The 26402-nt window shown below is 50.5% G+C and overlaps 2 protein-coding genes across 4 annotated transcripts; both read right to left on the bottom strand.

Moving 5' to 3' along the window:
• Positions 1-411: 411 nt before the first annotated feature.
• SRSF4 (serine and arginine rich splicing factor 4) lies at positions 412-13623 on the bottom strand. 2 transcript variants are annotated; one of them, XM_040587637.1, is made up of 6 exons: positions 13473-13623; positions 5981-6123; positions 4992-5104; positions 2998-3212; positions 2033-2116; positions 412-1853 (listed from the first exon to the last, which is right to left on the bottom strand). In XM_040587637.1, the coding sequence occupies exons 1-6, from the start codon at positions 13577-13579 to the stop codon at positions 1070-1072; spliced, it is 1446 nt and encodes a 481-aa protein (XP_040443571.1). In that variant the 5' UTR covers positions 13580-13623; the 3' UTR covers positions 412-1069. The 2 variants fall into 2 exon arrangements, with proteins under 2 accessions (XP_040443571.1, XP_040443572.1); XM_040587638.1 differs by lacking the exons at positions 5981-6123; positions 13473-13623 and adding an exon at positions 5426-5625.
• A 2934-nt stretch (positions 13624-16557) lies between these two features.
• MECR (mitochondrial trans-2-enoyl-CoA reductase) lies at positions 16558-25733 on the bottom strand. 2 transcript variants are annotated; one of them, XM_040588094.1, is made up of 10 exons: positions 25507-25733; positions 21953-22050; positions 21675-21806; positions 19970-20113; positions 19783-19885; positions 19415-19517; positions 19054-19127; positions 18532-18592; positions 18039-18111; positions 16558-17735 (listed from the first exon to the last, which is right to left on the bottom strand). In XM_040588094.1, exons 2-10 carry the CDS (start codon positions 21996-21998, stop codon positions 17575-17577), a joined length of 897 nt encoding a protein of 298 aa, XP_040444028.1. In that variant the 5' UTR covers positions 21999-22050; positions 25507-25733; the 3' UTR covers positions 16558-17574. The 2 variants fall into 2 exon arrangements, with proteins under 2 accessions (XP_040444028.1, XP_040444026.1); XM_040588092.1 differs by lacking the exon at positions 25507-25733 and adding an exon at positions 22409-24903.
• Positions 25734-26402: the final 669 nt, after the last annotated feature.

Raw genomic sequence — 26402 nt, forward strand, 5'->3', positions numbered from 1 at the left:
CTGTACAAAGCCTAAAACGTTGTGGGACAAGCAATGATCTCAGCTGACTTGAGTCGAGCGAGTTAAGCGGGTGACAAATTTTCTTCCCTGTATTATGGAAGCTGAAGCTCACTCCATTTCATTTATTAGACAGTGGAAAACAGGCTTGTCACCTTCATTATTGCTTCTGGTTCATTTTCCTGTATTCTTCTTACTGCAGCATTAAAGCTCCAAACAACACCTATGTGTTTCTGGAGGAACAAGTTATTTTAACTGGACTGTATTAAAGTGTCATGACAGCACTTAATATTAAAGTGGCTTTCTAAACCAAAATCCCATTCTCTGTGAGTAACTCTTCTGCAAATTCTAGTTTACACCAATGGATATCAAACACTGACAATCACGACACAACTTCATGTAACCACCACCAAATGTCATCAAGCAAAAATAGTCTTTATTCAAATTTCATGGAAACAGGAATCACTGTACTTTGCAAGACAGGGAAAAATAAAATAAAAAAATTTAATATAAAACAAGGATATTGTCACAATACCAGAATATGGAACTATACTTCTTTTCCCTATGGATTACTGCAAGTACCTATATTTTTTTTCCTTTTGACTGTGCTATTCACAACTTTGTAAGTCCAAAAAATATGAAACAGAAGTAGTATGAAACTTAAGACTTAGCACTTCCACTAAATGGCATACATCAAAGGGCATCAATTCAAGGGCAAAGACTGTTGAAGCCATCATACCTACCCTATCAGTCATCACTGCAAATCTCATAAACCCACCAAGGTGCAGTGCTCGTTCTCTGCAAGGCTCTTCCCGGAAAACAGGGCAATTTTGGTGCTCTAGGAAGAGTTATATTTAAAGAGAACCTTTCTATAGGATAGAAAATGAGCTGAACAACCTTGCACCAGAGAGCATGGCAGGGAGGGAGCACTGCAGTTAATAATGACAGACAGACCATCAGGTTGTTAAAAATATACAGCATTGACATGTTTTCTACTTCAATCACTTGCGCTACAACTACTAAACATGTACAAAAGACTTTTCCAACCATTCCAAGTGCAGTTGCAGCAAGGTTAGGATCTGGAGCGAGACCTTGACCGCGACTGGGAGTGTGACCTAGAGGCAGACCTAGATCTAGACTTGGACCGGGACCTAGGCTTTGAAACGGATTTAGACCTGGAACGAGAATCTGATTTGACATTTGGTTTTGACTTGGAAATCGACCTAGACCTGGAGCGAGACACCCGACATGCAGCTGCATCCTCACCCTCACCTTTTGCCTCCTTTTTGTCAGAATCTGATTTTAGATGCTCCTTGTCTTTGGAGGCTGACCTGGACCGCTCGTGGCTGTCCTTCCTTTTCTTCTTGCTACTTGGTTTGCTGTCTCGCTTGCTGCGCCTCTTGCTTTTCTCACTCTTGCTGTGGCTCCTGCTCCTACTTCTGCTGTCATCCCTGCTTCTCTTCCTACTTTTCCTTTTATCCTTACTGTGGCTCCTGCTCCTGCTCTCATCCCTGCTCTTGCTCCTGCTTCTAGCCTTGCTAATGCTCTTCTCCCTGTCTTTGCTTCTGCTCTTCTCCTTGCTCCTACTCCTCATGCTCTCCCTCATGTCTCCCCTGTCCTTACTCCCACTCCTGCTCCTACTCTTTTCCTTGCTGTGGCTCCTGCTCTTTGCTTTTTCATCACTGTTATGGAGAGCGCCCTCAGATTTATCTTTACTCTTGTTTCGGGATTTCTCTGCACTCCTGCTGCGGCTCCTACTTTTATCCTCTTTACTTGGAGTCCTGCTTTTCTCTTTTTGGCTTCTGCTATGGCTCTTGCTTCGACTACGGCTCTTGCTTCTGGAACGGGACACAGACCTGGAAGCGCAAAGACAACAGACAGCTCCACTTCAGCGCGGCTTGGATTTGATTAGCACTTCAAGTGGCGTGCATAATAGGTAGGGAAAAGAAAAACAAACAGTGCTCCTGCTGCAAGTTTAGGATGATTCTTCCCATTTAAGTGGGTAGCCCCCATTTCTTCCAACACAAAGACATACCTGGATCTTGATCTACTCTTGGAGCGACTACTACTGGCGCTGCGGCTCCTGCTTTTATGAGAATGTCTGCTTCGAGAGCGAGACCTGGAACAAAAAAATCAATCAGCTTAACATTAGCACATGTCCATGGAGAGCTTGTGATCCCCAGTTCCCTGTGGGCAAAACCCGCAGCATTAAGGCACCTTTCAAGCAGCTGAATGGTGAGACGTTACCCGATAGTTACAGGCTTAAATTAAGAGTAACCTTCTCCCCACTGCTCAACCCCTGCTGCCATGTCTGGAAGAGAGCAGGGTGGCTACCCCAAAGAAAATATGCAACCTTATTTAAAATAAGGAAGTGAGAATCACTTTCCCAGTCAAGGCAGAGTGAATACAGTGAGACACGAGGATAAAGCTTTGATTTCATAAGCAAGCTGTTCTATGGACAGTAGAAGCTTGCCTGAGTTTTCTTGCAACACGTTCTACCCCAGAACGGAAAGGGGAAAATACATGGTGTTGTGTGTTGAAGCAGTTCTCTTGATCATAGAATAAAAGCAGCAAATCTCTAAGAAACAGGGAATGGGTGGGGGTTTCCAAGCTGAGAAAGAACTGTTAGTCCTGGTGCTTACAGCAGAACACAGTGTTCAGAGCTGAAGTGTCAAAGGCACCTTCTGTTTCATTCTGCATGCGCAGCTCCACCTGCCACGCAGCCTTCTCCTGCAAGACAGCAAGGACTACGGACTTGGTGTAGCTGGGGAAGAATGGCAGCACGCTGCCAGGTGTTTAGCTAGCAGCTACACACGTTCACCAAGGAAGATACCTCTGAACAGAGGCCTCATTCCCCTTGGTTACTTGCAGGTAACCAATTCATTCTCAAGAACTAGATGTACTGAGAACTCTGAACGCTTCCAGGGTGTTTTGGAACCTGCTGTATATTCATGTAATTGCAGCTAGACTCGGCCTGAGCTACGTTATAAAGAGACATACCTCGAATGGCTTCGGCTTCTGGAGTAAGAGCGGCGCCGTCTCGATCCAGGTCTGTCTTCCACTAATCTAATCTTTCTGCCATTTACTTCTGTCCCGTCCAGCTTTTCAAGGGCTCTTTTCATGTCAGAATAGGATTTGAACTCAATCACACCTTCATTTTTCCTTCCTTTGTGTGCATCTGCATATGTCACTTCCCCTGCCTGACGCATATAATCCTAGAGGAAGAGGACAGAATAACCATTCCCTCGAATCCAGAGCCAGGCTTCCAGGCTGACTCTGTTCATTTCTGCAACAACGCTCACTTAGCCTCTTCTACTCACATGGATGTCAGCAAGGGTTTTAACCAAAGAGCATTCGCAGTGCTAACGGCAAGGTTTCTGAGCAAGCCAAATAACACGCTATGATTTCACAGTTTGTGTGATTAGAACCAAAGCAGTGTTGGTAGTTCTGAGCCAAATGGTAATTTAAGGTCTCTCATCTTGAGTCCAATATGGAATATGCTCTGGACTAACGTTAAGTTTCAAATTACGAAAGTGATTAAAGAAAGAAAATTATCGCTCTCTAAATCATGTTTTCAAAGGTAACTTGGGAAAGATGACAAATTTAAAGGTTGAATATGAAGAGGCAAGAAGACTACAGACAAGCAGACTTCCTTCCCTTTGTCCTCCACCTAGGTAACACCTCTCATTCTGCAGGAAGAAACCCCCACACAAGTAAAAGCTCAATTCATTTTCCCCACTTCATGCTCCCTGGCTTCTCTGTTTCGATTACTAAATGCCTGTTTATCAGGGAGGGCCGTCCTGCCCTGCTCCGAGCAAGCCACCAGACAGGGTCATCTTTCAGCCACTGCAGACGTGGGCTGCAATGGAAATGGGGCACAGAACCCCAGTTCAGTCTGTTTTCAACCCAGCTACTCCCACCTTAAGTACACTGAAATGAAAGCTATTCAAAAGAAGCAATGCATCCAGTAGAGGATTAATCATGCCATGCTCTACTTACAATTTTTAATACCAGAAGCAAAGACAAGCTACTGATGCTGTGAAGCGTTAACAACAAAAGACATTTGAAGAATCTCGGTACGTACCTGAACTAGTGTTACATATTCAATTACAGACCAGTTTCTACTACGTCAAAGTTTGTTTAGAACAAATTTTACACATCCTTAAAAGAGAACCATAAAAGAATGCGTTCCTGTAAGAACAAATGTTTTTAACCATTGCTGCTAAGTTTGACAAGAAAACACTATCTTTCTGCACCTACTGTTGAAATTCTGCTCCCTGTCCTGCCTCCTCCATCCATGACACAGACAACCACGAGCCAACACTCCACCTCCAGCGTACTCAGAGGTGCTGTGGGTACACAGCATTACCCAGCACCTCTGCTGCTGAGAATCACCTTTCACTCCTTCGGACTTAGGAAAGCACCAGCTTTTGGCAGAGGTTTTGTATGATTGCTCATTCTGGGAGCGTCCTTTCCCTGAAACTCTCTTTAAAACAGCTTTACGTGGTGTGGAAATTCTTAACAGAGACTGTGTAAGAATGATGCTATCGTTTCCAAATAGCTCTAGCACCTTACAAGTTGATGAGTAAAATCCAAAGTGACAAGGGCGAACTCCTCAATCTCTCGTGAATCCTACCACTGGCATGATTAAAGCGTGTTTTGACAGGGCTTAAAGATAAGATAAAACACATCTGTACGTGATGCTGGTTTGTGTTAAGGAAAAAAGTTAACCTCCTACAGCCCAGTGACACCAAGCCTGCAGGTGCAACACCCAGCGTCACATTAATGATTTCACATATGCAAATACATTTCTATATTGATTTAAGTGTGTATTACTTCCAAAATCTACTTGTATGCACACGAGCACACAGACTTACTAATAAGTAGGAGTAAAGAACATGGGTGCACACCAGTTTTCCTTCTTGAAACGGAAGCTAACTTTTTTACCCTTTGTGCTCTTTAATAGAGAGAGGGTAAAGAAAGGGGCCCCATACCTTAAGATCTTGCCAGCTGCAGCGGCTTGACAAATTTTCCACAATCAATCTGTATTCTGTACGGGTAGGAGGACCGTACTTATCTCTTCCGCTTCTTCTATAACCATATCCACCTTTAGGAGGTGACAAGCAGACAGCAGTACTTCAACTAGGGAAATGGAGCACTCGCTCTACGTCCCGGACGAAAACTCTTCTGCCCCGTATGTTCGCAAACACATTAAAAATTCACCCACCCACTGGTCTAAATTCAACCCCCCTTGTATGAAATGTTACAAAGATCCAAAGCATTAAAAAAATTTTACTACAGGCACAGAATTAAAACAATGCACATAATTATGATTACGCTATGATTAACATGCAATTAAATTTAAAGTTATTTTAAAAACAGTTTGAAAGAAGAAACCAAATTAAGCCAGTTTACTAATGTTACTTACGTTGCTTAAAGGCTTTCTGAATATCTGACATGAATAAAGCTTTTCAGGCACCTATTTCAGATTAATCTCATCTGTCTCTAACCCTTGGGATCCTCACCACCCAGGTCTAATGGGAAAAGGTTGCGGTCGTCACATGGCTTCCTTTTTTTTTGGTCAGCCAAGGGCCACAAAGGTCAAAGAGCCACTCATGGAAAGGTAACCCAGGGTCAGCAAATGGAACAGGCAGTCATCTTAGCCTCAAAGGACTCTTTTAATTAAAACATTGAGGTCTTTGTTAAATCTATGTTAAACATCACAGTGCAAATAAACCATTCAAATAGTTAAACAAAATGATAAAATAAAAATGGTACAAGAAATTGTGTTTATTAATTTATCAGTTAAAATAGTTTAATACAACAAACACGTTAAATATTCAGATCAACAGTTACATTTACAGTTACACAACACTATTCACAACTTCATATAATTTTCTTTTTATATTACTCTTTAAAAAAAATGAGCAAAAAATATTTTATTTAAAATAAGTCACAGATACAAATGCATGTTAGTGCTTACTGCGTCCAGAACCGTAACTGCTGTCACGACGTGGGCCTCTGGCATGCTCAACGATCACTCTCTCCCCACAAAGATCTTTACCATTTAGCTCATAAACAGCATCATCTGCATCTCGCAGATCATCAAACTCAACAAAGCCGTACCTAAAGAGATGGAGAGAAAAAGAATCACTCAGAACTGAACCGGAGGTATCTGCGCTCAAAGACAACTCGCGTTGCACAGATTTCTGCGGAGCCCGAAGAGCGTGCTGCACGGTCCCTCAGACCAACATCGGCGGCAGCCTCCTGAAGGCCACCTAAGGGTTCAAGGCCATGAGCACTACCCCTGCCACAAGCCCACTAAATATCGTGCTGTGCTGCACCATATTCAATAAATAATTCCATAAATTTGCTCAACGGCAGTGAGGCTGAACTGGCATTTGACAGACAGTGCAGTATATATGTTCCACAGATCAGGATTTATCCTGAGTTTTTAAAAGCCCCGGGTTCATTCCTGGTCCTATCAGGAAGTGATCTTAATTCCTACTCTTCAAATGGCAATATGTGTTCATCTCTGCAAACACAAGTGGTCTGTATATGCTGCCTGAAAGGTCCAACAAGACAGAAAATACAAAGGCAGGTCAGGAAAAGGGATTTTGTTTTAACCAGACTAATTCTACTCTTGACTATGGACAGTACTGATGGTCTGGGTAAGAAAAGCCGTGTGCTCATGTAACAGGACAGATCTTCCACCTGCTGAAATACCCGCAGCTTCCCATGTACTGCTGAGAAAGTGTTTTCTGCCCACTGTATTTCCAATATCCTAGCATCTCAGAGAGCATGGCAAGTCCAAACCTTGTCAAGGGACTCAAATCCAGCAACAGTAACGAGGAACAAGTTCCCTGGGCAAAAGAGGAATCCACCTGCAGCCAAGAGGGCTTGCAAGGGCAGCACAGGGTGCAGGTCCAGAGAAGAACGAAGTTTTGTGTTTGAAAACATCTGCTGCACTAGCCTTGCTCAAGACTTGTTAGTCCTAAGCAGATCAAGTGCAAGAAGGATACAAATTGAAAAAAAATAAAAATAAAATGTTCATTTGAATGTTGAAATGAAATATTTCGGCATTGGTTTCTCACTACCAAAACCAAACACAATCCAGAGACAAAACTTACAGACCACTGCTAGCCTGAAAAGGTAAAAGCCAGTGTTTTCAGTTTATCATCAGAGGTGCCACAGGCATCAGTGCCAACGTCAAGCTGCTGCAAGTGCCTAATCCCTGTCAGCTAGAGATCCCAAAAGGCCAAGCACAGGGTTTTAAAATAATTTCTTACAGCTGGTGCTCAGGGACAAGCTGGTGACTTGCTTACAGTTGCAGAGCAAATGCACAGCAGCACTGAAGCAAAACTCAAGCCTGCAATTTCTAACCAGACAAGAGTTAAACACCTATTTAAAAACTAACATTGTGTGGACACCCGTTATCCCAACGGGTCAGGGGAAGAGAACAAAAAACATCAGAGTGCTGTCTACCAGAGTTCAGAGACTACCTGCAGTTGAAATCACTTCTCCTTCAGTTACCTGCCAAGACCGGATCCAGGCTCCAAATTCGCCCAAGCAACAGCTGAGGATGCTGCAGCCCTTTGTGCAACTGAGAATCTCTTTTGGCTGCAACTTCTCTGGCTGCTGTAGGAAAACATGTAATCCTGAGCTCAGGTCTTAGCAAGCCACAGGGCAAAATTTTTGTGACTGCTGGTGTTTTAAGTAATCCAGAAAAACAACCCCCTGATACAAAAACACTGGCCTCTTCCTCTTTTAAGTCACTTTGTTTTTAAGCTTTCTCACTACCTCCCCCAACCATGGCACTACCAGCAGCTACAGTTTTGCTGCATAATGGTACCCGTAATAAAGAAACACTGAAAAATGACTCCAAACACCACAAACAAGGTGGCTGCTTTCACATGCAAGTGCCTTAGTTTCATGGAAGAAACAAGCGTCATTGATTTATAACAACTGAAACCATTATAAAACCATTCAAATTGCAACTTTCCTCCCTTTAGTTCCAAAAATAGAGCAAGTGAGCGCCAACGTTTAAACGAGATCTCGCCTTAGTAGCAATTACTTACACAGTGAAGTGCCTGCTGGTAAGCACCAGCACTTTCGAGACAATAAATGCACAGACATTTGAGGCTAGAATAACACAGGAATATCTGAATTCAATCAGAGCACAGCACTGAATTTGTTCTTCCCAGAAGTGCACCCAGAAGTTGCTTGGGGAGGCACTCAGACACCTGGACCACACATAAGACAAAAGGCAGCACTTCCAGCACTCGCGGTCCAACACCAGCTCCTCCACCTGGCCTCCCATGGGAATCTGCTCCCAAGATGGTCCTACATCAACTGGACATTATCTGGCCAAATGGTGATGGAAAGCATTAACATTTTTTCTTCTCTTTGCTCATTCCAAAAGGGAAGGCTTATCATTGACCCTGTGCTGTTCTTCTTTTTCATCTGGGAACACACAGAATGCAAGTAGCTCTAGAATAAGACATTACTCTGATGGAAAAAGAAAAAGCAAAAGTTAAAAAAAGAAATTAGAAATTTCTTCTTGTAAGACAAACAAGCAAGCTCATACAAACCTTGAGATTCCTTGCATTTAGAGAACATTAGAAACCATAGTCCACACCACTCACAAATGAAAGTAATACTGATCCACCTGTTAAATATGTATAATATTGCAGTGTGATCTAAAAACACGAATCAAGAACCTTCAGAAGCACAATTTTACACCACAGAAAGCCACAACTGCTGACACAGCCTTAACTACAGCAATCTGAACCTGCTGTTATATGACAGCAGTGCAAGTAAATCTTCTCTTAAATGCCTACTATTACTATTTCATACGTGGCATAAAACTACTTACTAAAAATGTCAATGCAATTTACTTCAGCTAACATGAAGCTATGCCATTTTCTGTTCATGTACCAAAAAAGGAAAAAACTACAGGAGTCTGTCCTCATCCCAAGCAATTCCAGTAGACCAAACATCCTAAAAGGTGGGATTTTTTGGTTTTTAAATCTGAAAGGAAAGGAAAAACGTCATTTTCTGAAATTGCTTAATACCTGAAATAAAAGGCAGACCCTCATCTTTCTCCTTTCAGCTGCTCCTCCACTGCACTGCTTTCAAAGCCTGCTGGTTCCACACTCTCTTCTCTACGCCAGCCCACCAGGACCAGCACAAAGCCCACAAGCCCACCTCTATAGTATTCCCCAGGTGACAATTTTTTCCCACTATTGACGAACGGCTGGTGCTGGAGATGCGGTGGAGTCCAAGAGCACGAGTCCCATGGGCCGAGAAGGACCTCAAAGCTGCTGTCCCTACCCTTTGCAGCACAAGAAATCCATAAAGTTTAGATGAGTGGCAACCTGCCTGAGCTTGACCTGTGGCTGCAGTGCCAGTTCAGCCACTGCTTTGCAGGTTCCCAGCAAAGAGAGACATGCCCAACTCTCACCATGCTCTTCTCTCAGCAAATCAAGCTGATGGTTTGGCAGCTTTCTAAGAACAGAATCACAGAACGGTTTGGGTTGCAAGGGGCCTTAAAGACCATTCAGTTCCAACTCCCTGCCCTGGGCAGGGACACCTCCTGCTAGCCCAGGTTGCTCCAAGCCCTGTCCAACCTGGCCTTGGACACTACCAGGGATGGTGCACCCACAGCTGCTCTGGGCAACTTCTTCCAGTGCCTCACCACTTTCTGAATTTTATATTACACAATTGCTTCATATGGACAGATGCTCCCAAAATGAGCACATTGCACCTCCACCATTCCTCCTGCATCTCTGGATGAGCGAGGTCAGGGCAAGCAGGCATCAACATGAGCAGCAGCAGAGGAGGAAGCCCATGAAAAAAGCGATTCCTGGCTCCGGTTTTATTTGGAATAAAGAATGCAATGCGTCCAACCCTAAAAAACACTCCTGAAAGTTAACTTGTAGGTGGCTCGCAGTCCACTCGGGCTGCTTGCTGGAGCCATACGCTCGCCCGTGCTGTAGCCAGGAAGGGGAACAGCAGAGGCACGGGCAGCACTCTGCCTGCCAGTCCTGCTTGGAGGCGGCTACAGCCAGGAGCAAGGCGTTAGTAAAGAAAAGCATCTTCAGACCGCTTGAAACAAAACACTCATTTAATGAGTCACTGAAGTTACAACCTCAAAAAATACTTGAATTTCAAGATTTAAACTACTTAAATGTAAGATTTGGTAGTGATTCTTCTAAGTTTCTGCACTAATGACAAACATTGCTGAGAATCTCTGCTCTTCCAGCATGACTGGACACCTTAAATCAAAAAGAAATTAGAATCTCACCTTATTCACCCCAATATTAGCAAAAGGGGAAAAAAATCCACTGGCATTAATTAATAGGTCACCTTACTGTCATCTAGGTGTACTGAGTATCATGATGTTGTGACACCAATTTGATTTTGTTTAATACCAATTACTCTAATTGAAGTTAATCAGCACTAAATATTTTGGTGGGGAGAGTACAAGGAAATCAAATTACTTCTCCTTGGGCAAATACAGACTTTGAGCCTAGCTAGATGGAAGAACTTAAGTCCAAAGCTTTTAGTTTTGATCTGTCTTCCTCAATCCACTGGAGAAGTTACATCCCTCTGTCTTGCAGGTATTTTATAAGGATGAAGCTGCAAATTCTCAAAAGCTGCTCAGGGTGACACAGGGCAGACAAGCACACAGGTAGAACTATTTTTTAACCTAGCGAGATTGCAGATTGTTGTCCCCATCCATGAAAGCTTTCAGATCTTAGAGCTACTACAGCTAGCTTTCAGCATTTTTTTAGAAGGTAAAAAGCAGGCTGAAAAGTCCAAATTTCTGGTCGCTTAGTACATAAACCACTGCCACACAGAGCTCCGGTTGTCAGTGCAGTTCTGAGTAGGAAAAAAGAATATGAAAACTATGAGCATACAATTAGGAATTGCAGCATTACTTTAAGCCTTCCAATTGCAAGCTTAAATTACAATTAGTGGCAAGCAAGACCCAGCTAAGCTTTTAGGACTCCACTGTATCACATTGCAGTTTCATCCTCCTGCTCAGGCATTTCAGTTTAACTGCTAAAATACCGAACCACTAATCTCCTGCCGGCTGAGCACCAAAGATAGCTCACAAATTTCCAGAAGGAACTGAAAGAATGTCTCAAGTCAAACACCGTACAGTAATTTTTAATCGTTTGCTAAGCACTACTAAAAATAAGCCGTGGAGAAAGGATCAGAGAGCAAACAAAGCACGCCACAGTACCCTGAAGAAAGAACAGTGCGAGGCTATCCCAAGTAGCGACACACAAAACCTGAGAGCTCAAGTCAGTTTTTGTCCAACCCTAATTTAACTACAAACCAACAGCTGTTGAAAGAACTGCAGAATATAAAACTAAAAAAGGGACAAAATTGTTGAGTTAATCCTAGAAATACGGACTGAAGCCACTGCTGAAGCCATCTGCCACAGAAGCAGCAAACAGCAAGGTGGATGATAACTCAGTTAACATTAGGCTTCCTGTATTCCTTCCTTTATTGGCAACTTTTGAACTCTGTCTCCCCCAAGTGAAGTTCCAAAAAGGACTCTAGCTCTGGAATAAACTGCATACAGAGCGCCTGGATATTAGATCCAGGCAGACTGTGCCCTCCTCCCCTCTATACCTGTTACTGTTTGCACTTAAGATGCCACAAGTTTGGGCTGCACAAGTGCACCTGTAAGTCAACTCCTGTGTCCACACCACCACTCCGCAGACAACTCCTGAATGCCAAGCTGGGATGACGGGGCTGGTCCTTGGCAGGTATTTTTCAATAAAGGCAAGGTGACAAGTCCATTAGCCACATCAGCCATGTAACTTGGCGGTTCTACATCTGCTAAAAAAGTTTGTCTGGGTTTTTTTTTTTCCCCCGCCACATCTGTCCATAAGCCAGAAATGTTTAATTTGGAGGCTTATGCAGCAACTGGAAAACTGACAGGCACACCCCACCCCCCCCAAGCACTTTCAAGGGTTCACAGTTGGGTTGGAAAACAGAGCACACTGATATTCCAGTTACAGGCAACCTTCAATACCACCTGAAGCTGTGTTAATTAAAACACTGACATGTGCACAGTTGTTTATTTTAGTAACGGATTTTATTCATCTTATAAACCTGTTATATGTCCACCTACCAGTACAACCAGCATTAAAACTTAACGAGCCTTTTTTGGTTTTATGCTCAGGGACTAACTTTTATGAGAAATGCCTCTTCTCCACTTCTAAAGTGAAGTTAATAGTTGGCTTGCCTAGCTAATAATAATAAAATCCATATTCCACTCAGCCTTCCTGAGCAAGACTTCAAGCTGGGTTTCTTGTAAAAAGTAAAGACGCCAACATTGGTGAAGCTTCAAGTGTTGGGGAAAAAAACCCACCAAAAATAGGAATTTGTTTTCTCTTGAAAAATCCACACTTGAATGTCTTGGGCAAGTCCTGGTGAAGCAGGAACCAAACCCTCGAGGTGCAGCAAGGGCTCAGCCCCCCCCCCCCCCCGGCTGATGCCAGCACACGCCTCCCACCCTGGGGGGCTGAGAACAAACCTCTGCGGCTGCTACGGGGGCTGCAAGGCAGGGCCTCAGCCCCCCCAGAGGGTTGAGTTTGTTGGGTTTGGTTGTTTGGGTTTTTTTTGGGGTTTTTTTTGTTGTTGTTGTTGGGGGGGGGGGGGAGCAGGTGCTGGTGTCCCAGAGCATGCCTGGCTCAGCCCCAAGCGCTCACCCTGTGGTGTGGAGGGGCCTGGGGGAAGCCCTGTGGGACACCCCCTCCCCACAGAGGGGGGCAGGACACAGATGACCTTCCCCCTCCCCTCAGTAACTGAGACAGGGGCCCAGCCGTCCTGCCCCACCCCCCCCGCCCCAACGGCCATGAGAACCCAGGCGTCCTGCCCCCCAGCCCCCCCCGGACCCCCCCATCCGGCCCCTCCTTGCCACAGAGGCCCAGGTGCACTGTCCCCCTTCCCGTTGCCATGAGAACCCAGGCGTCCTGCCCCCCCGCCCCCCCCCCCCGGACCCCCCCATCCGGCCCCTCCGTGCCACAGAGGCCCAGGTGCACTGTCCCCCGTCCCGTTGCCATGGGAACCCAGGCGTCCTGCTCCCCACCCCCCAACCCCCGCCCCGCCGCCACAGGGACTCAGCCGCCCGGCCCCCCCTTGCCACAGAGGCCCAGGCGTCCTGCCCCCCGGGACCCCGCCATCCGGCCTCCCCTTCCCCTCGGAGGCCCAGGCGTCATGTCCCCCCCGTTGCCATGGGGACCCAGGCGTCCTGCCCCCCTCCCCGCCACAGGAACCCCGGCGGCTTGCCGACCCCCTGGGGCTCAGCTGCCCGGCGGGAGCCCGGGCGGCCCAGCCGCCCCCCTACTCCCCAAGGGACCCCTGCGGCCTGCCCGCCCCTCACGGCCGCCGCCCGGGGCCGGGGCGGGCCGCGCTCCGCCGGCGGGGAACAGGAGGGGCCGGGCCGCGCTCACCCGTTCTTGAGATCCACCTCCAGGATCTTGCCGTAGCCCTTGAAGAACCGCTCCACGTCCCGCTCCCGCGCCTGGTAGCTGAGGCGGCCGATGTAGACCCGCGGCATCGCGCCCGGCGGGGCCGGGGGGGGGCGCGGCCCGGGGGGGGGGGCGGGGCTGCGACGGCTGCGGAGCGCCCGCGCCAAGGGCGGGGCGAAGCGGCGGCGCGACGTCACGGCGCCGAGCGGGGAGGGGAGGGGGAGCGATAAAGGAGGGGGGAGGGAATACGTCACGCGAGGCCACGCCCCCTCCACCACGCCTCCCCGCCTGGCCGCGCCGCTTTTAAAGGGGCCACGGCACTGTGGGGTGGACTCCTTCCCCCTTCTCCCTTCCCCCGGTTTGTGGGGCTCCCACTTGCCTGTTATGCAGGGCAGGGGTCCTTCCCAGGGGTCTGGGGGTTATGGGGTTCCCCTCCCCATATATGGGGTGCGGCTGGGGGCTGCCTTCCCATGGGTCGGGGGCTTGTGGGGTCCCCCATTCCCCCCACAGCCCCACATGGTGTGCCAGGGTGCTGATGGGGTGTCCCCTTCCCCACACATGGGACACTGCTGGGCTCCTCCTCCCCCAAATGCAGGCAGGGATGGGGGTCCCCCACCCCCACAGCTCGGGGTTCTCAGGGGTCTCCCTGCGGTGACCCCCTCCCTGGGGACACCCCCACCCCGGCCCCACTTGCCCATCCCTCACTCCCACTGAGGAGCAACGACATCCCCCTTGCAGATCCCTAAAGGCCACTTTGGGGACTTATTTTTATCCTTTCAGTTGATACAGACGCCTAAAGCACAGCAGACCCCAGCAGAGGCTCCCGGGAACATCCCAGCCTCAGCAGCCACCACCTCCCCAAACCCCCCCGCTGTCACCCTCCCAAAAATTAATCCCATGTGTGCACCATGCCAGCAGCTGGATCTCCGATGACAACTCCGCTTGTGTGACAAGAAGAGTTAAATGTAATTATTTATTCCTTCGTGCCCTGGTGTAGGAGTAAGAGCTCGGAACACTTTGTGAAAGTTCTCTATAGCTTGTTAGGTTTTATTGCCGAGTCAAATAAACATGGGGGATGAATGATTTGCATTAATTTTTCTGGTTTATGTCATGCTTAATAGTGCTCTTAACGATCCCAAAGTCTTTTCTTGCTTTTTCTCCACCCCGCTTTATTTGCTGATCAGGAAAGTGCTGGGGCACGCAACGCTGCCGTGGCTCCAGCACCGGTGGCTTTGCTGCGGGGGTAACGGGAACGCAGAATATAGGAGTATAGAGGTAGAAACTCAGTTATATAGGAGTATAGAGGTAGAAAGTCAGTTTATGTATAGGATGTATGAAGGTAGAAACTTAGTAGTATAGGAGTTGCAGAGGCAGAAATACAGTAGTATAGGAATACAGAGGTAGAAACACATTAGTATAGGAGTCATCAAGTTAGAAAACACAATAGTGTAGGAGTCGTTGAGGTTGAAACAAGTTAATATAGGAGTAAGTAGGAGTAAACTCTTTGTTGTTCTCAGGAACAAATGTTTGCACGCTGCCTTGCTCACTCTACAGCCCCCCAGTGCCCTGGGCTGGGGGAGGGGGGGGGGCGTCAGGGCCACGCAGGGGGGCACAGCACATCCCAGCCGGAGGCCGCAGCAGCCATGGCTGCTCTGAGCCCACCCGCCCCTCAGAGCTCCTGGGGGCTCCGTGCCCCTTCCTCCCCCAGCTCAGCGTCAGGCCAGGGGCAGCTCTTCCAGCCCCCTGCCCCCAGCCTGTAGCGTTACACGGGATCACTGTGTCCCACATGAGGACATGGCACGGAGCCATGTGGAACCCCATGCACTTGGCCTTGGCCATGGTCCACCCTGTCCAGACCCCACTGCAGAGCCTCCTGCCCCCCAGCAGATCCACACTCCCACCCAGCTTGGTGTCATCTGCGAACTGCCTGAGGGTGCCCTCGATCCCCTGGTCCAGACCTCTGATGAGGACATTAAACAGCACCCAGCCCATGGGACAGCCCGTGCGCCCGGCCACCAGCAGGATGTGACTCCACTGCCAACCACTCTGCAGCCCATCCAGCCAGCTTCTTACCCAGCAGAGTATGCCTGTCCAAGCCATGAGCAGCCACGTTCCCAAAATTCCACCCCATCCCTCTACAATGGATGGGTTTTATTCTAGGTACTGCCATGTGGATTCTCTGCTGTCTAATAGGATTGAGCGGCGCTGAACCTCACACCCAAGAGGAGCTCAAGGAGTTGCTCCCCACCTTGTTCTGCCACCGGACTTTACAAGCTTTATAGCACATCTTTGGGATTGTCACTCTTGTGGTGCGTGTGGATGAGACTGGTTGCGGCTCCAGCTTTACTGGTGGAGCTGCTAGGGGAAGGAGGGGTGAAGGCGTGCGTCACACCCACAGCATCTCACCACCTTGCAGCTCAGGACTGGACTGTCCTCTTCTGACCCCAAACCCAGGGGCGAGCAGGGGTAGACAGGTGGCCACCAACATGATGGATAATAAATAACCTGGAGTTTCTCTGCCACTTGTAAGGGACCTTGGAAGGCTGGGCGGGCGCTCCCCCGCCAGGCAGGCGCTGGCCCCTTGCTCCTGGGCTTTGCTGGCTGCAGAGCAGAGGGACAGGAGCAGCAGCTCACTCCCCCATTACAAATTACGAATATCGTAATTAAGACCAAAAACTGAAATTCAAGTGAACACCATGGTGCTTTGAAAAGGCTTTTGAAGGGAATTGTGGTTCTTGTTGCCCTGAGGATGAGCCTCATCCTTCCCATTGCAATAACTGGGTGGGGGGAAAAAGTGCATCTTTGTCTGTCTTGGGGCACAGATCTGGGGTAAAAAACACTGGTTTTGATGACTGACGGTTGCTAATGGGGCAAAACCACATCCATCCTCCTGCTACTTTTAGCAGGATGCTAACTGTTTACGTGCAATTGTAATTAAAGCTTTATAGGATAGAAAATCCCCAAGATTTAGGATGGGGAAAAGGCGAGGTAGCAAGGGAGCCCGGCGCATTGCGTGTGCCCATCCTCAGTGCCACACATCCCTTGCCCACCCTCACGCACCCGACTAAGCATAGAAACATTTATTGGCAGCATCTTAAAAAAATATATACGTATTAAAAAAATAGATACGTATTATAGACATGGATTTCCATGAGGTTCTCATCACGATCAGTAGTGACAGCAGGGGCAGCAGCAAAACTGAGTTCAAGTCCAGGTACTGCAAAAAGGCCTCTTTGTATTCGCTAACTTGGCATTTCTCTTTTTTTGAGCTGTTCGAGCTCATTTTTGAAAGGAGGGGATGCCAAGGGCTGGAAAAGCCCTTTGTGCCCTTGTCCTCCAGCCGGCACAGGCATCCTCTGCCAGCACTGCATGAGCTGCGCAGGGAAAAATAAAATAAAAAATTTTTACAATAAAAAAAATCCATTTAAAAAATTGAGGTTTCTCTGCATTTCAATGTGGGGAGTGCCCCCAACCCCCTGGCACTTTCTGCTGAACTTGGAGGGGGGACATGGAGGCGGCTCAGAGGCTGCAGGGCTGTGCTGGTTGGGAGGAGGGCAGTGACCAGCCCCCTGCTACCCTGCAGAGCCACCCACAAGCAGCCAAAAATCACCTGGAAGGACAGTGCAAACAGCAGAACAACACTGACAGCTGCTAAGGAGGCAGGGGACTGCAATGCAACACCCTCAGCCCCAAAAAGATGAGAGAGGGGGGGGAGCTGCTGCTCTTTGGATACCCTGAGCTGAGCGAGCCGCTGTCCCCAGGCTCCCTGAGCCTTCTCTTCCACCCAACCCCCCCCCAGCTAAAGCAAGGTTGCAGCCTTCCTCCAGAAGCAATTACACATGCTGCTTTAAAAACTTTAAACAACAACAACAACAAAAAAAAAAGAGAAAAAAAAAAGGAAAAAAAAAGAGAAAAAAAAGAAAAAAAAGAAAAAAAAAGAGGAAAAAAAAAGAGAAAAATCAGTGGATCTGGAGGGTTTTTTTTCCGCCTAAGCATCTCTTGTTTGCGGACAAGGAAGGAAGGGCAAGCCTGGCTGTGGCGAAGCAGCAGTGGGCTCAGCCCACCGCCGCGGTTGAGCTGCAGGTCAGAAGATGAGGATCTGCTTCGAGGACGTGAAGGGCTTCATGGTGGCCTCCAGCGCTGCCTTGTAGTCCTGGAGCGGGACCTCGGTGCATGCTGGCGCGGTGAGCTGACCCCTCCGGATCAGCTGGCACAAGGCGTCCATCATGTCAGCCAGGCTCTGGTCTGCAAGGGAAGGGGGGAGCTCTTACCATCACGTGTCCCAGAGCCATCGCCTGTCCCCAGGGACCCCTGCCTGATGCTACCCAGGGGATGCTGGGGTGCGATGGGTTCCCAGCTCAGGCATGTGGCATGTGCCCCCAGCACGGTGGCTCACCACTGTCCCTCCCCAAGCCACACTGCCCAGCGCCCCTGTTTCAGCCCTGCTGAGGACTATCAGCACTTGTGACACAAGTAAGAATAAAGAGGACAGCACCGGTGTGGTTGGCACTGGTTCCTGTGCCGCCCCCCAGCACCCAGCCGGCTCACCCTGCGCGTGGTCCTTCTTCCACTGGGTCACCCAGAAGCCGCAGAGCCGCACGTCCCGGAAGATGAAGGCACTCTGCGGAGAGAGGGAACCACACACCCAGGTGAGACCTGTGTGTCCCCTCCCAGCGTGACAGCCGTGGAAGGTGGCAATGAGGCTCCTCGCTCCTTTGTTAGCGCTCTCATTTGTGAGCCAGGGCCCGGTGGGATGTGGAGATGTGACTCCAAGGCGTGGAGTCAGGGTGGGTTTGATGCTTGGCACCGGTGGGGATTTAACAGCCACCCAAATCCTCCATAAATAAAGCCAAAAGACCTGCACTGGGATGCAAAGCATCTTGTCCCATAACGGACCCCAGCAGTTAAATAAAAAGGTTGGAGCTCTCAGTTTGCACGCAGGGGAGAGCCGAGCTCCTGTGGTGCTGAGGGGACCGGGACATCCGCAGTGGAGCACAGGGGACCTGTCCTGGGGGAAATCAAGAGCATCTCCAGTACTCACCACAGGCACCATCACAGGCTGCTTTGCCATCCCACCATAGGTGACCATGGTCCCTTTGGGCCTGGAAGAGGAAGGGGCTCTTGGGTTGTGCCACCCGCAACGTGCAGCTTTGACCCTGCAGCCTCTCCTTCTGCTGTACCCAACCCCACCATGGCACCGACAGGCCCCTCAGCCTCCACTTTCCAGAGCTCCCCTCTCGCTCCCATGCGCCATTAGCTGAATTTACAGCTAAATACCCCAGTTACACCTGCCCAGGACCTGGTGGACCTTCATAACTGGACCTCAGCTGCCTCCAGCCACTGGCAGCATTTGAGACACGCAGTGATGACAGCTTAACCTGAAGTCCTGCTATTTTCCAAACCCACTTCTCCACTCATCTCCCCTCTCCAAAAATTCAGTAATGACCATCAGCTAACAGCAACTCCAGCCACCTCCTGTGCTCCAAGGGCTCTGCAGCAGGACCCTCCAGGGCTGGCTGCTGTCCCTGAGCCCGTGCCCGAGCCACCACCCGGCCAAACTTACTGCAGATGCCGCAGCATCTCTGTAGTGCTTTTGCCTCCAACGCAGTTCAGGGCGAGCCGGGGCTTCGGGATGCTCTGCAAGAGTTTATTAAGAAGGTTCCCAAATTTTAGGGCTCCTTTGGAGGATGGGACTGCGGTTTTTGAGGTGGCAACTGCCTTAACCTCAATGTTTACCCTGGGGGCAGCTAAGAGTCATAGAGTTAAAATCTATGTTCTGGACCTTGTGGCCGCAGCAAAAGCCCCCCACTTCTGGGGTTAAATCCTGATCTAGAGAGAGATTTGTCCTTCCCACCATCCCTGCACCTCTCCCCCCAGCGCCGACTCGCTGGATGGTCTCTCCAGTGGGATCAGCATTGAGGTACCTTAAATATATCTTTCATCTCTGGCTTTCTCAGCATCTCCTCCGTGATGACGTGGTCTGCGCCCAGGGCCATCAGCCTCTCCACTAGCTCTGGGAGACCAGGTCTGAGGGAGGAGAGAAAAAAAAAAAAAAAAGATGAGGCGGAAAGCGGAGTGTCATCTCCTCCTCCCTCCTGCTCAGACATAGCCTGGGGACAACAGGGCAGAGGCTGGAGGACACCCTGGAGGAGCAAACAGGAAAATTCTGGGCTGGATGGCCAGGATGACCAGATCCAGCTGCCAAACTTGCCTGACCTCCTGCCAGCCTCTGGCCCAGGCTGAGGGAAGCTCCTGCCCTGCAGGAGACCCTCTCCTCTCTCAGGGGACCCACCTGTCCCTCACCACATTGATGGTCCTGATGCCGGAGGCTTTGGCGATCTGGATGACAGCCTGGCCCACGCCGCTGTTGGCGGCATTCTGGATGATAGAGTCACCTGGATATAAATAAATCCTGATTTTTTGTTGCAGAAGCAACTGGCCAACCCACCCCCCTTGTTTTCCACCTGGTGAAGCCATACCTGGCGCCAGGGTCTCGAAGTCAGCCAGCATGCGGTACGCTGTGCAGGGGTTGACGCTCAAGGTGGCGGCGCACAGCACCGGGATGTCGCTGGGCACCTTCAGCAGCATCTCCTCGGGGAACACCCCGTGTGTCCGCCACGTCCCTGGGGTACCAGAGCATTGCAGGCAGAGCGGCAGGAAGGTGAGCAAGGAAAGGAAAACATTACGAGACCGCAACTCAGGCCATAGCTGCAATGCTGGTCGTGGCAGCACTGCCACGCTGTGCACAGTTTAAACCCTGGAGAGCGAATTATGAAATATTTTCCTGTATGGGTATGGCCAAAATATTGTGAGAGGCAGGGACTGGATTCTCCGCTGCCTGCCAAGATTTATCACCCAGCAAAGTCCAATCATTTCCCAGAGGGATAATGAGGCCGGGGCTCCCTGAGCGCAGGGAGTGTGCAGAGATAATGGAAACACTCCCCATCCTATAGACGGGCCCATATATTCAAATCCAGTTTAGTTCGATTCACTCCCTTTATACTTCTATCCGCTTTAGCCCCCTAGCATCCATTTACTTTTTTTTTTATGTTTAAAAATATGACATTTGGATCTTAACTAGATAGCTTTCGTTCTCCCATTAAGCAAAAAAGCCTTTTAAGAAAAAATAAGCAGAGAGCAATCTGTTACACTGAACCAGAACCAGCCATTTTTCTGGCCATTGGCATTTTGGAGAAGCACAAGAGACATTGGTTGGAAAATAAATTCCCATGCTTTCCCACCAGAGCACTATTAAAGAGAAAACTGTAATGAGATGTAACCATGACCTTGCACAGGTTAAATGTTTTATCCCAGGTCTTTAAAGAAGCTCTAAGCTGATGTGACAAAACACAGTTGTTTCCAGAGAAGCACAGATTGCTGCGATGCTTTAGAATGGCGCAGAAGCCCCATAAAGGGTCTATGCTACAGAAAAGTGGATTATTTCTAAATTCAGGTTTAGCATAAGCAACGGCATTGCTATCGCTGCTATTGTGAGTGCTCCAGATTTTTGCACTGGATGTGTCCCGTGCACAGCAGCCCCTTCCCCTGAGCCCCCCATCCTTCCCTGGAGCTCCCCTGCATCTGCAGAGGATGAGCAGCATCAGTCGCTGGGGATCACATACTGAGCTTGCTTTAAAGAAAAAACATATTAAAAATAAAAATGCGTGGTGGAAACAACAAAACATAAGCCATGATATAAACAGGTAAGAAATGAAGATGCCTTTGTGCAGCTCCAGCAGTTATCCCGGTGCTTCTCATCCAAGACAATCCAGCCCATTATATTTATGATCAGGCTAATACAGCACAGAAGGGGCTCCAACTGCTGCCTCCCTTGCCCAGCATTCTTTAATGAAGCTTTTTTTTTTTCCCCCATTTAAGTCACATTCGATTAGATGTAATTGCTGTAAGCAGGAGAGGCACGTGGCTCTACAGACACCCAACAAATATGGTGCTGGGGGGTCCTGGAACAGGATGGAGCTCCCCAAGCATCAGTTCGCACAAGAGCATGGCCATGGGTTTGCTCTCTGTGCAGGCTTGGTAAGCAATCAGGGGGTTCAAGCACCCCAAAAATCCCCTGAGAAGATGCTTTGCAGGTGGGGGGATGCAGAGGAGTAGCTTGCTGGTGTGTAAGGACCCAGCGGTGCCATGGCTCCCAGCACCGAGGATGCCGGGGTATGCACTCACCGAGTCCAGCATCCGCCGGGATGACCCAGTCCCCAGGTTTTAGAGCTGCCACACGACGCCCGACCTCCAGCACTTCCCCAACACCTTCATTCCCCGCCACGGCCGGCAGCGGGGACAGGATGGCGTAGGTCCCTGCCGGGAAGCTGGAAGTAAGCTGCAGACCCCATCATACCCCAGCCCTCCCCATCCCAGGAGCCGTCTCCAGGCCCTCCAAGACATCCCGCTGGGAGCACCATGCAAGAATTAATACGCAAAAAAAGACACGGCCGGCACGTTACCTTGGATCATATTGATGTCAGCAGGATTGATGGGGGCTGCCAGCATCTTGACGTGGACATCGGAGTCCCCCAGCTTGGCCACCTCAAGGTCCTTTAGTCTAAACAGGGAGACACAAGGGAAAAGTGCATCAACATTGGCCAGGCTGATGTCTTCTGGAGAGAGATGCCTGTATCACCTACACATTAACCAGCACCCTGTACCCCATGTCACCTATACTGCTGTAGCCTGGTCTCATCGAGTGAAGAAACCAAACATTGGACTTCGATGACCCCGCCGAGACTCCTGTGCCCCAGGGAGCAGCAGTGCCCACATCCACCCCTAAACCTCACACCCTCAGCCAGGGTTAGGAACAAACCCTGAAGAGTCCTGGCACAGAAAAAAGCCTCTCTGAGAGGGATGACATCCCCAACCCTTTTGCCACAAGACCATTTTAAACATGATGAAGATGCTCTTACACCAAGGGAAGAGGAGGGCTGGTTAATCCAGCTCATCTCCCTGCCTCAAACGCATCCTCCTGGCGTGCACAGCCCTAGGGAATTGCAGTATAAAACATCTGGGATACCTTGGGTCTTGCAAGGAGCAGGGGGGAAGTTCCTCCGTAAAACCCATCAGCACCATGCCGCAGACCAAGGGGACAGAGCAACTGGGAGCTTGGTGACTGCCTGACCCACCTCCCAGCCAGGGCAAACCCACCCGGCCGTGCCCATTGGCAAGACGAAGGCAATTTTAACCACATTTAAACGAGCTGGGGGCTCCGCAAAGGGGCTCACAAAGGCTGCCAACATTGGGAGCAGCTCTTTGCTGCAATTACACGCTGCTAACTACATGTCACCAGGAACAAGACGCTGAATTTCTTTTCATGGCTTGGCCTGTGCTGCCAAAGTGGCTCCCCCCTTCCCTCCTCCTAGCTGCGCAGCTGAACGTTGAGGTTTTAATTAAACAGCAGCGTGCATGCGTCCGGCGGCCGTCAGCACACGGGAACTTGCCCTGCTGGCAGCAGCTCCAGCTACGGCCCCACATGCGCTCCAGTGCCGGCTTCAGGAGAGGTCACCACGCTCCAGCTCCTCAGCAGCAGCCAGCCAAACAGAAACCCACAGCCTGAATGCTTGCTGAGCACCCTCGCTGAGCACCCTCACTATACAGCTGTGCCCCCAAGCACAGAACCCTCTGTCTGCGTCATGGAAGACCACCCTCTGCCATCACTCCAGCTATCCTAGCCCTGCACACTCATCTCAGGGGCAGGTCTCCGGCATTTGCAAGTATTTTCCTCTCCTAATTAGCAATCTGGACGATGAGATGTGCATCAGGCTCCCAGCAGGGTCCAAAAACCTCCCTTGGAGAGTTTGGCATCAGCAAGGTGCAGAATACAGCCCCGCAGCTGCTCAGTACAACCAAGAGTCCTGACTTTGGTGGGTTTTGCCCAGATCCGTGCAGTTTTTGGCAAGGTTATGAATTTGGAAGCCAGGTGTGTGTCCAGCATCCAAGGAGCGGCAGCAGCTGCTGGGCAAACCGCCTGCCAGAATCAGCTGGATGAAGTTAGCTCCTTGCAAACCAGCTTCAAGCTGAATGGCAAGGCTTTGGAAGGAAAACACTGACGCTCCATCCTGTTTAAGGCTTAAAAAAATTAAAAAGAAAATAAAAATTAGCATTCCAAGACACGGGGACCCACCCGCAGGCACTGCTGTTGAAGGATGCCCATGCCTCTGGCTCTCTGGCCCCTAGCAATGCCTTCTCCATGCTGTATATATTTTTCTGCCTTGTTAGGCAGCCAATTAAATAATTTTGAGTTTTGCCACCCTCTGCATATCTGACTAATTGAAACCCCTTCCTTTTTCTTAAATGAGGTTAAATATTGAGGTTAAAGGTAATATCACACAGCATCTCCACACGGCATTGGCTTGTGCACAAACCCACAGCTCCAATTGCCATCTCGTTAAAAAAAATATCAGATTTATATTAGACAGATGGACAGATTTTTGATGGAAGCTGCCAAAAGCCAACACCCAACAAAATCCCATGTCACCAAGCAAAGTAACGCTCAATAATCTTAACAAATTCAGCAGGTTGTGTAAAAAAAACCCATACACTATTCCATTGGATGGGGATTTTACAGCTTGTCCTGCCCCACTTTAGTGTTACGGGAACTTGTCAGAAATCTGCAGAAACGAGAAGTGGTGAAGCCCAAGACCGGCCTTGCGCAAGCGATGGGGCAGCAAATCTCAAGAGCAACGAGCACTGTTGCACAATTAAATGGTCATAAGGAAAAGCAACCATCCATCCCCCCAGACCCCGGGGGCTTGGGGTGCAGGGGCACCCACACAACGGGCTGCACCTCCGGCATCTCCAGGGGTGACCTCAGTTGGTCCGAGCGGGGCAGGGCAGCAAGTCCTCAAAGTTTGTTTCCTCCCTTGATAATCGGGCCTAAACCACACCAAAATGTGACTTCCCCTTATAAGGCTTTTTGGCCGTTTTAGAAGGAAAATCCCGCAGCACCAGGTGCCAGTCGCTGGCCCCGACAGCTGCGACACTGGCTTGGTCCTCGAGCTGGGACCCCAGAGAAACCCCCTCAGTCTGATGCAGCCAAGGGTGAAGTCAGGGTGCAGCGATGCTGGTGGCTCCAACTTCTCCATCGTACCCCAAATTAATCAGGAATGGGCTTTTGGGGAAAACACGTGGTTTTAAGGCAAACTGAAGCAGCAGCAGGTGGGTGGGGGAAGTGGAGGCAAGCCCCCCCACCCCCACAGCACCTGCCTGTGAGACACTGCGGGATGCGGGGAATGGGGGCACCCCCAGGGACCCCCTGTGTGCCTGGGAGCCTCCCAGCCCCCTTGGCACTGCCTGGGGGTCCTGCAAGGAGCTGCACCCTGTGGGGGGCAACCCCTGACCCCCACCACCAATGCACTCTGAAAGCAGCCTGCCAGCACCCCGGGCCCCACACGCCCCCCCCGCACCTCCACCCCACCCTGCACCCCTCTGCTAGCCCCCACCCCACGCTTATGCTCCTGCTGCACCCGCACGCCAGCCTTGCTCCAACCTGCACCCCCTGTGCTCCTTGCAATGCACCCCAGCTTCACGCCCCTGCACTCCCTACTGCAATGTACTCCCAATACAGCCCCCCTGCAACGCATCCCCAGTAGAGCCCCCTGCACCCCCCTGCAAAGCATCCCCCATAGAGCCTCCCCTGCAAAGCATCCCCAGTAGAGCCCCCCCTGCAAAGCATCCCCAGTAGAGCCCCCCCTGCAACGCATCCCCAGTAGAGCCCCCTGCACCCCCCTGCAACGCATCCCCAGTAGAGCCCCCCCTGCAACGCATCCCCAGTAGAGCCCCCCCTGCAACGCATCCCCAGTAGAGCCCCCCCTGCACCCCCCTGCAAAGCATCCCCAGTAGAGCTCCCCCTGCACCTCCCTGCAACGCATCCCCAGTAGAGCCCCCCCTGCACGCCCTACTGCAATGCACCCTTAGTAAAGGCCCCCCCTGCACCCCGTCGCGATGCACCTCCTATACAGCCCCCCCGCAGTGCAACCCCTGCCCCGCCCCCCCGCGCCCCCCTTACTGCACGACGGCCGGGGGCTCCCCGTGCCGCTCATAGAGCAGCCCCCGCGGGGGGGCCCGCGCCGCGCCCGAGAGCGCCCGCACGGGGGGGGGGCCGCGCCCCACGCAGCACCCGCGCTGCCGCCCGCTGCATCCGGCTCGGCTCGGTCCGGCCCGGCTCGGCCCGGCTCGGCTCGGCCCGGCTCGGCTCGGCTCGGCTCGGCTCGGCCCCGCTCGGTCCGACTCGGCCCCGCCCGGCGCGGCCAGCCGTGGCGTCACGAGCGCAGCCCCGCCCTCCGGTGCGGCCCCGCCCCCCGCCTTAAGGCGGCCCGGGCACCGCTGCGATGAGCCGGCGGGGTCTCTGCGGGGCGGCCCGGTGGGGGGGGGGCGCGGGGGGCTCCGGCACCGCCGGGGCCGGGGTCCTGCTTCGGGGCTGCTTTATCCCAAACCACTCCCGAAAACATCAGCCGTGCTGGAGGCTGCGCCAGCGCCCTGTGCCGAGCCGTGGCAGCCCAGGGGCCTCGGTGATGGGCACAGGAACATCCCTTGAGCCCTGGCAGGGGGGTCCTCGGTGGGCGGGGGGAGGGGGGGGACACGAAAACGCCCCTTTCCTCTGATTTATGGACCACCGGCTTCCAGCCTGTAAGGGATGTACACGCTCGCTGGAAAGATGCACCACAAATGTGCATCAGATGATTATTTAAAACAACAGTTGCCTGACACAAGTGGGAAGGTAAAAATTCCTAATAGTAATTTAATTCAATGTTTTGTATAATTATCTTGAAGGAAAGGTCTCGTTTATTCTTCCAGTTAAAACTGATTAGGTCAGAGGGGAAAAAAGGGAAGTGAAGATGCCTGCCTTACTGATGGGCCTGCCACCGCAGAACAAACAGTGATTTTAAGAACAATTTCTTATTT

The sequence above is a fragment of the Falco naumanni genome, chromosome 3, assembly GCF_017639655.2.
Source record: "Falco naumanni isolate bFalNau1 chromosome 3, bFalNau1.pat, whole genome shotgun sequence".
NCBI lineage: Eukaryota > Metazoa > Chordata > Aves > Falconiformes > Falconidae > Falco > Falco naumanni.